Source organism: Apteryx mantelli, chromosome 28 (genome assembly GCF_036417845.1).
Source record: "Apteryx mantelli isolate bAptMan1 chromosome 28, bAptMan1.hap1, whole genome shotgun sequence".
NCBI lineage: Eukaryota > Metazoa > Chordata > Aves > Apterygiformes > Apterygidae > Apteryx > Apteryx mantelli.
In genome coordinates, this window is record NC_090005.1 from 5,985,030 (window position 1) to 6,000,347 (window position 15,318).

Consider the following 15,318-nt stretch of genomic DNA (forward strand, 5'->3'; position numbering starts at 1 on the left):
GGTGTGGGGGAAGGCAATGGAATGACTAGCTTGTATGGAATGAATGACACTTTATAAAGCTGTGATTTCTTGAAGTTAACATTTCAACTTGCATTTTCACAGAAAAAGAAAATAAAAGTGGAGAAAAAGGAAAAAAAAAAAAAAAAAGGTTTCTTCATTCTCATTGCTGGTAGTTTGACACATTGTCCTGGAGAACAGGAAGATGGTGCTGAATATAGCATCCTCCAAGAAGGGGAGCCTAGTTTGATTCAACTCTGCTATATGATACCGTAGCCTTTTGGGGGCAAGGAGAAGTCATCCGTGGGTGTGAAGAGACGGCAGTACCTTTGGTGGATCCGAGCGCAGCATTTGTTAAATGTGTTGGCATCCCTCTGTGCTTCCCAGCACAGATTGTCCCTTTTCCTCCTCCTGTCCCTGCCCCACTTCCTGTGAGTATCCTTGGGTCTGTGCTTAAGCTCCGTGGTAGTTACAGCAGGGATATGAGACTCACCAGCTTGTTCACAGCTCTCAGGAGATCGGCAGCATGCAGACAACCGCCCGTCTGAGAAAACGGGCCGATTTGCAGAAACCTTGGTTATTTGCGTTATCTGCCTTTGCCTCGGTTCTTGCCCTGTATCGCACCTGTAATTTGGGCAGTGAACCGATACCTCCCTGATTTCCAGCTGATCTGGGTAGATGCCTGCCGCGCGTTCTTGACAAGGACCAGGTTTGGCTGATGAAGGTAAAGCAGGAGGCTCTATTCACTGCACTAGTTCACGCTCCAGGCAGGGGGATTCGCTGCTTCGGGAGCCGATGAGTCTCCTTCATAGCGAGCAAAATAAGCCTCTGATACAGAGGCACCAGAGGAAGCAGATAGATAGAGCTCCGGAGGTTCACCCAGACATTTCGACAAGCGCTTCTGTTCACTCTTGGGCAGAAACCGTGGCGTGTTTCTGTCAAATCAGTGCAACGGGCCGGAGGTGTACGCCTGACGCCGCTACCGAGCGAGTGAAAGCGGTTGTCTGAAATATAACCCCCGATTTCAAGTTGCGGGGCAGGGAGGCTGAGTTTTGCTGTCGCGTGTCTATGTTTCTACTGTGAACGCAGACGTGGGCTCAGCTGCCCACGGGAAAGGGGGGTGTTTTGGTTGCAGTTACGGTTCACCGTGCTTCGCTGCAAGGATACAGCTCAGCTTAAGGAAGCACGAGACCACCTCCGGTCCTGGGGGGGAGGCTACAGTAAAACAGCTGGAATTAGCCTGCTGCCTCTCCCCGAGCCAGTCCGCGCTCTCCACATCATGGATGGCAAGAGCCGTAACCTCCTCACCCAGCTAGGTGCTTGAGATGGGTAAGTGTCTGGGTGGTTGCCCTGAATTTGAGCCTTCTCCTCAGGAACACTTGCGTAGTGAGAAGTGGGACTGCACCCTGGAAGACCCACAGGTCCTGGCTTTTCCCTTCTTTTCTGGTACTCTTATTTCATGTTTTCATCCAGCAGATCACCTCTCCTGCCTAGATGCTGTCAGCTGTGGGAGGAGCTGCAGGGTTGAGCATCACCTTGAGGTTACCCAACCATCAGCTGTGATCGTGGGCAAGCTGAAGAAAATAAGCTTTCCCCTCGTTACTATTCAAAGGAGCATGGTCACCGCGTGCTGCTAATCCATTTTTGTCCCACGCCTGGCAGCAGGTCCTTATACAGGAGCTATATGTGCATTGCTAGCTCAGCAACACGTAGCAGCTCTTGCATGCAGCCAGCTACGGCAGTACGTGGACCGAGTTGTCCCCTGCTCGCTCACAGCGTAGCCCCCCCATCCGAAGCCTCACCCCCATCTCACAGACCAGCGTTTTATCCTTGGACTTGGTTTATTATGAGTTCTGCTGTAGATTTAAACAGGCCCTCCGTATAGAAAAATAATGTATACAAATTAGCAGTTAATATGTTTTACATTTCTGGCTTATAAATGCCTTTAAGTTACACAGTCATTTCCCTTCCCTCCCCGTCGAGCTTGGCTAGGCGATACCGCGCCGGTGGCATCGAGCATCTTAATTACAGCAGGAAGCAGTCGCTGCTCTGGCTTAGGAAGAGGACGGACCCTGGTCTAAAAGCTGGGCCTAGCGAGAATATACACGGCAGCCGGGCGTCCTCGCAGAGGGGTGAGCGGGGGGCGGTTGTGACCAAGCAGATGCCGCAACTGTCGAATTGCGGCAGCGCGCGGTTCTGGTTTACTGATATGCACCAGGGTCGGGGAGGACCAATGATGTTCAGTGCTTTAGCTGTAGGTCTGGGTGGCTCTCCAGCCGCAAGGCCACCCCTTTCCTGCACCCTTTGGGCCGTGACCCTGCGCGGCTCCGGGATGGTGGCGCTTGCGGCGAGGGCTGGAGGCTGCCTAGCGCCCGCTGTGCGTTGCCTTACGCAGCTGCCTGCTCCCAGGAGCAGCCCCGGGGCTGGTGGCCGCTGCTGGAGGCTCCAGCCCTGACGCTGGAGGCAGATGCTGAGGATGCAGCACGGCAGGGCGAGGTAGCACCTTGCAGACGCTCCAGGACCGTAGGAACCCCTTAACCCTGCTGATTGTCGTAGCTGTGGGGTCTCCCTGGGGTGAGGAATAGGCCAGTGCTGCTCCCCCCCCACCCCAGCTTTAGGATCCAGCTGAGACCCTGCATAACTCAGAGGTGCTCCAGGCCCTGCTCCCGCTGCTGTCATATGTAGCACACAGAAATTTCAAGGAAGACGTGTAAAATCGCGGTGAATTAGCACCGTTGCAGCCCCGGGGCGCATGCAGCGCCTGGCATCGGATCTTGGCAGCAGGCTCCGGAGAGCCTGGCCCTGCAGCAGAGGGGAACCATCAAGTGTCGACGGGGTTCTTGCGGGGCCGGGGAGGGGATCGAGGGCCCCCTGCAACGGGCCAAAGGCACCGGCAAGCGGAGACGAGGGATGCACCCGGGTGCCGGGCTGCTCCCAGGACAGGAGCCGGGGCGCGCGGGGCTGGATGGGGGGGACGGGACTGGCACGCTAAGCAGCTCGGCAAGCGTGGAGCGGGCACCCTCCCTCCGCTCTGCGGCCAGCCGGGCCGGCAGCCCCCCAACCCCCAGCTTCAAGCCCTGCGGTCCCAGGCGCTGCAGGAGGGCAGGTCCGGCGTGGTCCCGGCAGCTCCGGCGCCGGTCACAGCGAGATGTCGGGCGTCACTTGCAGGCTCTGCCCGGCAGCCCGTTTCTTGGCGCTGCTGCGGCCCTTGTCGGCGCGCCGGTAGGGGTTGTTCCGCAGATCTGCGCCGGGAGGAAAGGCAGAGGCTCGCTCAGTTCCCGGCGGGGGCCAGCGAAACGCCGGGAGGGCTCCCACCACCTCCAAGCATCCAACCCAGCTGGGGTAGGAGGATGCCGAGGAGAAGAAGGACCAGCTGCACCCAGAGCCTGGCAGCTCCCCGGCTCCTGCTGCCCCCTCTGCCCTGCCGGCACCCGGCTGCCCCCGCGTTACCTACAGGCACTAGAGGGGACTCTCCTCATTGAAGCTCACGTCGCAGAAGAGCCGGGACGAGCGCTTGCCCGTCCGGGCCGTGAAAGGAACAGTTTTCAGAGCTGAGCAGAGCAATCCAGAGAGACAGCGAGGAAGAGGAGGGAGGAGGAAGAAGCAGAAGAGGAGGGGGAAGAGCTATGAGACAGGCCGGAGAGCGCTCGGCAGCGTTGCTGCGTGTGTCGGGAAGGTGCTGCAGGTGTATGTGCTCTGCCGCCGCTGGCCGTGGGGCCGGCAGTGACCTGTCCCCGCAAGGCGCCTGCACCCCAGGGTGCCCTGGGTGGCTCCGAGCACCGAACCCTGGGGCCACGGCAGGGCATCGCCCAGCCCCTCACCTGAAATAATATCCTCGATGGCACCGTCTTTTCCTTCATAAATGAGAGGCTCCTTCACCATCTGCTTCTTCTTCAGCTCAGCGATCATGTCCATCTGCTGCCGCCTGGCTTTCTGGATGGGCGACTGCGGCGGGCACAGAGCGGGGTGAACGGTGTCTCCTCCCTTCCCCTCCCACCCGCCAGCAGGCTTTTCCCAACCGGGCTGAAAGAACCATTTTGCCTTTCCCCAAAATGCAGCCAGCCTTGGGGTGGAGTGGGGCTGCCCCCACCAGCGCCCGGAGGAAGCACCGCGTGCCGGGTACCTTCAAGTCCAGCTGCTCCTCGTTGCCGGGGGGGCTCAGTTCTGCCTCTTTGGCCGCGGCCTCCTGTTTCTTCCACAGCTCGATGTCCTGCTCTGCTTTCTGCGGAGAGGAGCGGGGACGGCGTGCGGAGCTGGGGACCTGCCGCCGTGGCACGTGGACCCTCCCCATCCATCTCAGGCAGCTCCCGGCTCGCCCTGAGCCAACCTCTGCCGCGGCTCTGATGGCTACAGCCACCCCGCCGGGTGCCACGTTGAGCCCCCGGCTTCGAGCGTGGCTTTTGGGGGGGGGGGGGGGGAACAGACCCTCCTCGAGTCCCCCCACAAAGCCCAGATCAGGGCACCTCCTACCTTGTAGGCTTTGATGAAGCGCGCGAACATGGGGAAGAACGTGGTCGGCGGGCTGGTCTTGGGGTTCTCCCCGAAGTACTCCACGGCCGACTCGTACGCCTCCTGCGGGCAGAGCCACGAGGGTCCGGAGGTCTGGGTGGCAGCATCCCGTCACCCGTCCCGGCTTCCCCCACGGCTCCCAACTGGCTCCCTCGTCCCGCCGGCTCCCCGTCCTGCCCCGCGCACCCACCTTGGCGGTCTTGCTGTCGGCCTGCAGCTTCTCCATGACCTCCGAGTTGGCCTTGAGGAAGTCCTTGAGCACGGGGCTGTCGTCCTGCCGCATGAACTCCTTGCGGGTCAGCTCCATGCCCTGCTGCAGGCTCCGCACGTCCTGCAGCACGCCGTCCAGGGACACTGCGGGGAGGGCGAGCAGCACCCGGCATCAGGGCAGAGCGTGCACCCCGGCTGGCCCTCTCCGAGCCGCCACCACCACCAGGGCTGCAGCCTGCCACAGCCCCCAAACCCACGTGTCCGCACTACCTGCGCCCGCTTTGTCCAGGAAATGCAGCTCCGTGTGGAAGCCCGTCAGCTCCGGGTACTTCTCCGTGATGACCCGCACCAAGTAATGCAGCAGCGTTTGCTTCCGGTCCGTCGACTTCATCTCCAGTAGCTGGGAGCGAGCGGCGTCAACCTGGGGCTGCCCCCGTCCCTCCTCCCGCCTCCCCGGTTCCCCCTGTCCCATGCTCCAGGTAGGCCCTTGCATCCCTCTGTCCCTGAGGATGGTCCTCCATCCCACTGCCACCATGGCTGGTCCCTGCATCCCTCCATCCCCACGGCTGGTCCCCAGGTCCCTCCACCCCTTTAGCTGATCCCCAAGTCCCTCCATCCCCAGAGCTGGTCCCTGTGTCCCTCTGTCCCTATACCTGGTCCCCACATCCCTCCATCCCCACAGCTGGTCCCCAGGTCCCTCCATCCCCACAGCTGGTCCCCATATCCCTCCATCCTTGTACCTGGTCCCCACGTCCCTCCATCCCCAGGGCTGGTCCCTGCATCCGTCTGTCCTCATAGCTCGTTTCTGTGTCCCTCCATCCCCATAGCTGGTCCCCGTGTCCCTCCATCCTCATACCTCATCCCTGTGTCCCTCCATCCCCATAGCTGGTCCCCGTGTCCCTCCATCCTCATACCTCAACCCTGTGTCCCTGCACCCCCACAGCAGGTCCCCACGCAGTGACGGTGCCTCTGTGCACCATCTCACCCCCCCCCAGCACAGCAGGACCCACAGGGGAGCCCCACCAGGAGCCCCCCACCAAACTCACCGCGTCGAGGCTCTGCAGCCGGAAGCCGTAGGCTGCCCCACGCTTGCTGCTGTTCATGTAGTTCCCGAAGGCCAGGACGATCTGCGGAGACGCACGGATTCAGGCAGGGCTGGGACCTGCCGAGGGGCTGAGTCCCACCAGCGAGGGGGAGCCCCAGCGCCAAGTGGGGAGGGAGCTGCTCCCGGTGGGACGGAGGGGGCCACCCCGGGGTGCAGAGTCCATGGGACAGGACAGACCAGCATCACCTCCACCCTGGCAGCACCCAACACGCACCCAGCGCACCTAGACGCCCCCCCGCCAGGGCCACCGCCCCGCGCCCCTCACCTCGAGGATGTTGCGCAGCTTGGTGGAGGACTTGAGGGACATGGAGGCGGCGATGATGGCGTTGAGTTGCTGCGGGTGGCAGAGGAAGCGTGTGAGGCTCTGCAGGATGCCGTCTCCTCTTGGCCCACCACGACCACCCCCACGAGTCCCCGCGCTGCCCACAGGCTCTCCTGAATGGTGGGTCCACACCGCTGCCTTCCCCACTGCAGCCCTGTGCCGCCCAATGCCCACGTGCCCAACCCTACCGGCATGAGCAGCTGGGCCGTGTCGCTGAAGTTGCCCAGGAAGATCATGACGTTCATGCGCTCGGCCAGGCGCGGGATCTTGCTGAACCTGATCATGAACTGGTCCTCGTCCGAGAGCTCCTCCGGCGGCTGCTGGTCCCGCTCGTACTTGGAGATGACCGTCCGCTCGTACTCGGTGGGCAGGAAGCGCAGCAGCAGCTCCAAGAAGTCAAGGCTCAGGGCTTGCTGGTCATACCTGGCGGGGGGCAGCAGGCGGTGGGACACCCCCTTTGTCCCCCGCCACCTCCCTCCAGGCTCTGCCGTCACCCAGTGTAGAGCTCCAAAGCACCCCCTGGGCCATCAGCGCTCAACCCTCCCTCGCTCAGGGATCTGGATGGAGGTTTGGGGTCTGCAGCCCCATCTGACCCCATTCCATCCTCCATCTCTGAACTCAGCCCAGCCCTGACAGTGAGGGGACACTCACGTCTCGATGGCCGTGCAGATGTCCTGGATGCTGCGGCCACCCTTGCGGAGGGTGATGGCCAGGTTCTTGGCCCGGTTGGATTCGATGAGGGTCACCTTGCTTGGGGCCTTCTGCGTGGCCTTGACCTTGAGGGCACTGAGGTCCAGGCCAGGGCCCTGGGCCTTGGTCTTGAACTGCTCCTCAAAGTCACTCATGTCCAGCTCCTGTGGGGAGACAGGGCTGAGGGCACGGTGCGGAGGGGCCGCAGGAGCTGGGATGGAGTGAGCACAGGATGGGTGCAATGAGGACGGGGTGAGGGGACAAGGCAGGACAAGGGGACGAGGACAGGGTGAGGGGATGAGGACAGGGTGAGGAGAGGACAATGATGGGGCAAGAAGACATGGACAGGATGAGGGGATGAGGATGGGGCAGGAGATCAAGATGGAACAAGGGGATGAGTATGGGGCGAGGAGACAAAAATGGGGTGAGGGGATGAAGACAGGGCTCCCCATCCAGCAGATCCCATGTTGTCCCTCTCCAGGACACCAAAGAGCTGCTCCAAGGCTCCTCCAAGGCTGGGGCCGTGCGAACCAGCGACACCACGGATGGGCGCGACGCGGGCACGGGTGCGACACGGCCACGGGTGCGACGCGGCCACGGACGCCGCTCCAGCCAAGGACCCCGCGCCGGCGGCCTCACCTGCAGCACCTTCTCGTCGTTGAGCTCGGTGAAGACGGTGCCGTCGATCTGGCTGGGTTTCAGCGCCACCCAGTTGAAGACGGGCATGCGAAACTTGGTCTGGATCGGCTTCTTCACCTTCACTGCGGGGCGAGACGGGGGGGGGGGGGAAACGTCACGGCTGGGGGGAGGGGGGACCCAACCCCCTCCCCAGCGGTGGAGCATCCCTACATCTCCATCCCCTCTCCCAGGGGACGTCCCCACCGTTCCCAGAGCTTGACTCACCTGAACCGGGGGCGGGGGGCGCATCCAGCCCGGCCGGGGGCTCCCCGCCGAGGGGTGGGGGTGGCGGAGGTGGGGGGACGGGTCCGTCCAGCCCCGTGGGGGGTGGCGGTGGTGGCAGTGGCGGTGGGGGCGGTGGGGGCACGGCGGCGCCCGGCAGCGGAGGGGGAGGCGGCGGGGGCACGGCGGCGGGCAGCGGGGGCGCGGGGGGCGCCGGGGGGGCCGGGCCGCCGGCCTCGGGCAGCGGCGGGGGCGGCGGGATGGCGGCGGGCGGCGTTGGCGGGGGACACGGCGGCGGAGCCGGAGCATCTGCAACAGAAAGGAAAGGAAAAGGGGGGGGGGTGAGCTGCTGCCCCCCCCCCCCCCGCCGGGACCCCGCGCCCCCTCCCCGCCTGGCTCCGCCACCGCGCGGCTCCACGTCCCTGGGCACATCCCTGCGCCCCGTGCCTCAGTTTCCCTGGCGGTGCCGAAGACCCCGCGCCGGCGTGGGGGGGGAAAGGGGTCCCCACTGGAGGTTGTCCATCCATCCGTCCATCCGTCCCTCCCGCTGCCCGCCCGCCCGCGCTACCTGCATCGCCGCCACCACCGCCGCCTCCAGTTCCCGCGGGGGCCGCCGCGGCGGTTTCTATGACGACGGGGACGATTTCGATGGCGACGTCGCCGTCGGGCCCCCGCACGATGTGCACCAAGCCCTTCTCCTCCAGCTCGGCCAGCCGGCGCTCCAGCGCCAAGCGGTACGAGTCCTGGGGCCGCGGCAGCGGCGGCGGCGGCGGCTGCGGGCTGGGCGGCCGCGGCGGGCTGAGCTGCTCCTGCGGGGCGACGCAGCACCCGGCACGTCACCCATCCCGCCCGCCGCGGGGTCCCCCCCTTGGCGGCGAGTCCCCGGTGGGGACCCCACCGCCGCCGCCGCCGCCGCGCCGGGCACCCGAAGGCGCCGAGCTCACCCGCAACGCCTCCAGCTCCCGGCGCGCCTGGCTCAGCTGTTTCTCCAGCTCCGCTATCTTGGCCATGGAGTCGTTCTCCGCATCCTGCAGCTTCTCCGTCAGCTGTGGGAAGACGAAGCGCCCGGAGCTCTCTCGCGCTCTCCCCTCCCCGGAGGCAGCGACGGAGCCGGCCCTGCCTCCCGCCCCGCGCGGGGCTTGCGTCAGCGCCGCCGGAGCCCCCCCCCCCCCCCCCCACCCAACGCGGGCGCGCGGCGGCCCCTGCCCACGCGCCGCCCCCGGCCGCACCTGGATGATGTGCTCCTGCAGCTCCTCCATGTGCTCCAGCACGGCGTTCTTGGTCTCCGTGTCCTCCAGCATGGCGCCCACGTCGAAGACGTTGTCCAGGTAGGCCTGGATCTGCACCTGCAGCTTGTCGCTCTCCGTGAGACGCAACCTCTGCGGCGAGAGAGCCGGCAGCGGCGTCAATGGGGCGGCGGGAGCCCGCGGGGCCGGCCGGGGGCCGCGGCGCAGCTTCACCCACCTCCAGGTACTGGTCCAGGCCCAGGTGGGTGAACTCGTACTGCAGGAACACGCGGAAGTTCATGTTCTCCACCGAGTGCACCACGATGTTGATGAACTGCATGCAGGCGACCTGTGGGCCGGGCGGAGGCGCGATGGGCACGGGTGACCCGGCAGCTCCCGACGTTCCCGCCGGCCTCCCCCGGGCCTCACCATGAAGTCGATGTTGCTGTCTTCGTTTCGGAAGTACTCCATCAGCTTCTCGAAGCGGTTCTTCTCGCCGCAGACCTGGGGGCGGGAGGAGAGGACTCAGCCCGGGCGCCGAGGGCGCCGACATCTCCACCTGCCCTGGTGTCGGAGGCGACGGGCCAGGACCGAAACCCCCTCAGAGGAGCTCGGCACGCGGGTGCCACCCAGGAGAACCGGCTCTGGGACGGGATGTGCCCAGCGCACCAGGACAGCACGGGGCACACGGGTCCTGGCTTGGCCGTGTCGGGGCGCAGGGGAGCGCCGAGAGATGCCGAAGCGGCCGTGCCGTGAGCCGAAAGCGGACTTTCCCACGCAGCCCGTGCCCGGCTCCCCGCTGCCGGCCGAGCGTCCTCCTGGGGCGTCCCATGGAGACCCCCGGCCATCCCGGATGGGCGACTCACCTCCTTGAAGTTGTCGAAGGCGGCGAGGATGATGTCGTGGCCGCCTCGGACCAGGCACACGGCGGCCAGCAGCTCCAGGACAAGCGCCTTGGTCCTGCGGGGACGCGGGGCGTGAGCAGGGGCCGGGCGGGCGGGTGGCCGCGGGGTGGCGGTGGGGAGGTCCTACCTGGGGTTCTTGTTGTTGAGGCTCAACGTGATCTCGTTGACGCAGGCCGGGTGGTTCATCACGAGGCTGAAGCCAGACTGGGTGAAAAAGCGCATTAACGGGGCTTTTGCATTGTCCTGTCCCCAGCCCGGCGATGCTTGGGGACCCCACGGGTGACCCCTCGGGATGTGCCACATCGCTGCTGGCACATCCAACGCCGGTGCCCATCCCATGGGAGCACGGTGGTGGGCAACAGAGCCGAGGCCGCGGGGGAGCCGGCGCGCCGAGGCCACCCCGAAGGCGGGTGCCCCGCGGGGCGCCGGGGGAGCGGCCGGGCGCCCACCTGGTAGTTCATGATGGCGCGGAGGCACATGATGCAGACGTGCACGTCGTCCTTCTGGCTGACGATGCGCGAGTTCCTCAGCGCCTTCCTGCTGTGCGCCGGGTTGAGCCTAGCCGGGGCGAGAGGGGAGGCTGAGCCGGAGCGGGCGCCGGCGCGGGGCGCAGCGCGAAGCGGGGCGGGCGGCGGGGCGGGCGGCTGCGGCGGGAGGGGGGGGGGGTCTCGGAAGCTCACCGGGGCGGATAGGAGGCGCCGGGCGAGTTGGGGCTACGGTCCCCGTGGCTGCGAGGGGCGCCGGCGGGGCCGCTGGGGTGGACGTGGTGGAGGAGGGTGTGGAGGTGCTGGTTCGAGAGGCAGCAGCTGGAGGAGCGTTAGAGCCTGCAGGACAGGAGGGAGAAACAGGGCTCCCGCGCGGCCCCCGCGGGACGGCCGGGTTTTTTTGGGGGGGGGGGGGTGGGCAGGGGACACGGGGCACGCGACCCGCCGAGGCCGGCCACCAACCCGGCAGGGGACCGCTGACCTGTCCCTGGGGTGGGGAAAAAGGGGGGGGGGGGAACGCACCGGCTCTTCCCGCGGTGCCGGCACGCTACGGCGCTAGAGCCGTGCCAACCGGGCGGGAAGCCCCCCCGGGATCGCCCTCTGCCCGGCGGGGACAAGAGCCTCCGGGGACCGTCGCCGCGCCGGGGCGGCCGCCCGTCACCTACCGTGCGGCACGTCCCCCGGCAGCGTGCAAGAGAAGAGCGGGGTTAAGACAGGGGTGCAGGGTTAGCAGCCGCAAGCGAGAGCCGGCTGCCCGCCGCCGGCGCCGGAGGGGCGCAAGCCCGTTTGTCCTTAAACCATCCCTGCGTTTTTTTAATCCCTCCGGAGCGGCGGCTCCGGGAGCAGCGGAGGGATGGGGATGTTCCCCCCACACACACTCCGCGGGGAAAAGCTCTGTTTTTTGGCCGTTCCCTGTTGTGCAGCAAGTTTTGCGCGTGGGCAGCCGGCGGCGGGATGCCGGGTGCCGGGGCAGATCCGGCTTTCCCAATTCCAGGGGAGCTGCGAGGCGGCGAGCGGGGCCGGCAGCAAGCGGCGGCGGACGAGGGGGGGGGACGCGGCCGCACGCCCCTACCTGACGGTGAGGTGCCGCGCTTTGGAGGAGACCTGCGTGGGGGACGACGAGGTGCTTTTGCTCAGGTCCTCCACCGACCGCTCCAGGGATTTGCCCTTGTCCGAGCCCGGGCTCCCGTTATCCGCGTTCTCCATGTCGTACCTGCGAGAGGGGTCGCGCGAGAGGTGAACGGCTCCGCCGCCTCCGGCAGCGGAGCATCCTCGGCTGCCGGCGCGGCGCGGGGAGCGCGCGGGGGGGACTTACGTGACGGCGCACTGGGCGAAGGCCAGGTACTCCAGCAGCACGTCCAGCCCCTTGTTCTCGTCGTTGAGGAATTCCTGGACCCAGCTGGGAAGCGGTGCCGGGGGCTGAGCCGGATGCCCCGAATCCCGCTGTGTCCCCTCCAGCCCCTCCGGAACCTCCCCCGGGGCGGCGAGGGTGCCGCGTCCCCTCCGGCCCCGTCGCGATCCCCTGGGACGCCGTACGGCTGGTGCCCACCCAGAGGTGACGGCTGCACGGTCCAGCCTGGCCCAACGGTGGTGTCACCCCGACGGCGGTGTCACCCCAACAGCAATGTCACCCCGACGGTGGTGTTACCCCTCCGGGTCCGGGGCCGAACCGCCTCCGCTGAGTCAAGACCGTAAAATCCCACCCTGGGCATCACCAGGGGGCCAAAACGGGGCCGGTTCGGAGCCGGCAGCCCCCCCGGTGTCGGGATCCCCGGAGAGGAACCGCGCAGGCAGGGCCCGGCCGCAGCGGGGGATGCCGCCGTCCTCACCCGATGTAGTTGGTCCGCAAGGAAATCTCCAGCTCCCGGAGCACCTGCGTCGACTCCTGCACTCGCCTCTTGAACTGGGAGACGGGAAGAGCCGTCGGCACCGGCGCCCGGCCCGACCCGGCCGTGCCGCGAGGGGCGACGGCCGAAACGCAACCAGGGGGGACAGCGGGGTCGGACCTCACCTTCCTGCTCACGCCACCCGTGTCCAAGTAGCTCTTGAGCTTCTGGATGTAGGCGGACGGCGGGTTCTTCACCTGGAAGCGCTCCTGCGGACCACGGGGGAAGGCTGAGCCCCGACAGAGGCCGTGACACCCGCCGCGGAGGCACTGCTGCCGGCTCACCGCAGACGGAGCCGGGGGGAAGACGCCCGAAGCCGCGGCGGGGATCCGGCACCGTAGGGATGCCCAAGGAGCGGCGAGGTCTCGCCATCCCGAGCGCCGGCGCCGCGCGGGGACGCGGCCGGGGGACGCCGGGACGGGTGCCACCACGCCGGGGCCTCACCTGGTCGCAGACGAGCTCCCATTTCTTCTCGTTGTCGTACTGGCTGAGCAGCTTCATCTTGTCCGGCGGCAGGTTCATGGAGCTCTGCGGGGAGACGGATGTCGGAGCCGGGCAGGGGCAGCACCGCGTCCCCGACACGGGGGGACTCCGCGTCCCTGCCAAAGCCTCCGGGATGACTCCGGGTGCCGCTCAGCCGCTGCGACATCGGAGACGGGGCCGATGGAGGAACCGGGGCATCCGGGCCGCCACCGTGGGGCCTCCATCCTCGGAGCCCTCGGCGGGCGCGTGGCGAACCCGGGCAGCGAAATCAGTGTTTCTTTAGAGACGCCACCTCCGCGCCGGCGTCGCCCAACCCCGAGCCGCTTCCCGTCCCGCAGCCGGCGGGGGCCGCCGGGATGCACCACGGCAGCCGGTCCCAGGCTCCCCGGGGGCTGTCGGCAGCACAACAGGACGTGACGCCGCTTCCGCTTTCCGAACGGCACGAGGCCGCGGTGGCGGGGCTGGGGTGGGGGAGAAAAGCGTTCCTCGGCCCGTCGGGGCGCCCCGGATCCGCCGGCTGCCTCCGCGCGTTGCCGAGCCCCCGGAGCCGCGGGCAGGCGGCGGAGAGCTCGGCGGCGAGGGGATATCGGAGGGGTCGTGGGGTGCCGGGGAGGCCTGGTCACCGAAGCTTCGGACCGCGGGTGCTCCCGAGGCCTTGGGGCCGGGCGTCCCTCCGTCCTGCCCCAAATCGCCTCCCGGGTGGGCGGGAAGGCTCCTCCTTCCTCATCCTCATCCTCATCCTCGCCTGCCTGCCGCCAGGGCCCGCAGGGGCAGGAGCACCGGGGCGCCCTGGGGGTGCCGGCAGCACCCGTCGCACCCCGGACAGCCCTAGGGCGGCTTCCAGGGAAGGGCAGAGCCGACACGGCCCGATCCCGGGGGTCTCCTCCCGGCCCCGAATCGGCTGCCAGGTCCCCCCCCGCGGAAAGGGGACGGAGGCCCCCACGGAGCCAGGACAGAGCTCGAGGGGCCCAGGAGTCCGGGGCCGCCGTCTCAGCTCGCCCAACCCGGCGTGGCCTTTTCTCCGCCAGCGGAGCCGGGCCGGGTGGCAGGATGTGGCAGCGGGCGGGTAGAAACTGGGTGGTGGCTGGTTTTTTCGGCCCCCCCCCCGGCCGCTGGCACGACCACGCGGCGCAGGAAGCGGCCCCCCACCCCGGGCGCTCCGCTGCGGTCGGCGCCGAAAACCGCCTCTCGCTTCCTCCCGGCGAGGCTTGGGCGGCACCCCGGGATTTCGGGGTGGGGGGGTCAAGCGGAGGGTCCCGGAGCGCCTTGGGGTGGGGGGTGGGGGTCGTAGATGAAGAGGCTGCTCCTCCTCTTCCTCGCTGGGGCACGAGCACGGAGGGGACAAGGACGGGACGCCGAGGCTGGGACTCGCCCCAGGACCCCCGTTTGGGTCCCGCTCTCCCACGGGAGGGGGTCGTGCCGGGGTTTTACCTCCCCCCCCCAAAAAAAAACCGGCCTGGGGGGAGGCAGAGCAGCACCTGCGTCATTTCTCGGTGAGGAACGGTTGCGTCAGCCGCGGGCCGAGCTCGCCGACGGGCGCCCGGGGCTATTTTGGGCGCCTCGGTTTTTATCCGGCGCCGTAAAGCGGGGGCCCTGCATCCCCCCCCCAAAAAAAAAGGTTTGGAGGCTTTCACGGCTCCGCCAGCGGCGGGAAGGATTGACGTTGCCCGGTTCCCGCGGTGGCAGCCGATGGGATGGGACGGATCCGGCCCAGGGGATGCTCCTGTCCCAGCAGGATTTGGGCATCCCCAGCTCCAGCGACACCAGCTTGGTCGCGGTGTCCCCTCCCGTGTCCCACATCCACCAGCCAGACCTGTCGCCTTCCGCTCACACGTCACCTCCTTCCTATCCCCGGACCTAGCGGAGAGGACCGCACGGTCCTTTCCGAGGCTCGGCTCCAGGCATCCAGCAGGATTGGGCCCGGCTGGGCTCTGCCAAGAGCCCGGGTGCCACCACGGGAGCTGGGCAACGCTCCCAGGATGAGGCCCCTGTGCCAGCACATCCCCAAAGCCTCCCGCAGCCAGATCCCAGCCCTGCCACGTGCCGGCGAGCAAGCTGATCCGGCGGCACGGGGAGGGGGAAACGTGCCGGATTCCCGGCGGCGGCCAGTCCTCGCCGCCGGCTCCGGCTCCGGCAGGCGAGGAGTTGCTAAGGGACAGGCGGCTGCTACCGGGCGGCCGCGGCCTCCCCGCCGCCTGCCGCTCCCGGCTCTATTTTAAGAACAAGCAGAAGCTGCTCTCGGCGCGCGGCGGGGAAACGAGACCGAGCAGCGGCGCTCGCGGTCCCGCCGCACGCCCGGCCCGGGTTGCCGATGCAGGAGGTCCCGCCGCCATGCTGCAGCCCTTCCTTTCTCCGAGGCGGCGGCGGGGATCGGGGCGATCGCGCCTTCGCCTGAAACCGCTCGGAGCGGCGGCTGCTGCCTGCAGACGCCGTCCTGCCCCTTCCTTCCCCTCGGCTCGGCATTTCCCCCGCCGCCGCGTGGGGCCTGATCCAGACATCGGGGGTTTGTTTTTGTTTTTTTTTGCCGGGTGAGTTTTCCGCCGGATCAGGTCCCGAACGGCTGCAGCGGTGATGCCGGCCAATTCGCCCAGACTGCAAAC

At 67.3% G+C, this 15,318-nt stretch overlaps 1 protein-coding gene across 1 annotated transcript; it reads right to left on the reverse strand.

Moving 5' to 3' along the window:
- Positions 1–773: 773 nt before the first annotated feature.
- On the reverse strand, positions 774–12,758 carry FMNL1 (formin like 1). The gene is made up of 25 exons (XM_067312058.1): positions 12,680–12,758; positions 12,361–12,444; positions 12,179–12,252; positions 11,665–11,748; positions 11,422–11,562; positions 10,314–10,422; positions 9,992–10,068; positions 9,826–9,919; positions 9,389–9,463; positions 9,198–9,308; positions 8,963–9,112; positions 8,678–8,779; positions 8,306–8,542; positions 7,737–8,079; positions 7,473–7,594; positions 6,795–6,997; positions 6,332–6,566; positions 6,087–6,155; positions 5,763–5,843; positions 4,987–5,116; positions 4,697–4,860; positions 4,468–4,569; positions 4,121–4,219; positions 3,819–3,942; positions 774–3,239 (listed from the first exon to the last, which is right to left on the reverse strand). Exons 1-25 carry the CDS (start codon positions 12,755–12,757, stop codon positions 3,136–3,138), a joined length of 3,192 nt encoding a protein of 1,063 aa, XP_067168159.1. The 5' UTR covers position 12,758; the 3' UTR covers positions 774–3,135.
- Between the last annotated feature and the right edge of the window lie 2,560 nt (positions 12,759–15,318).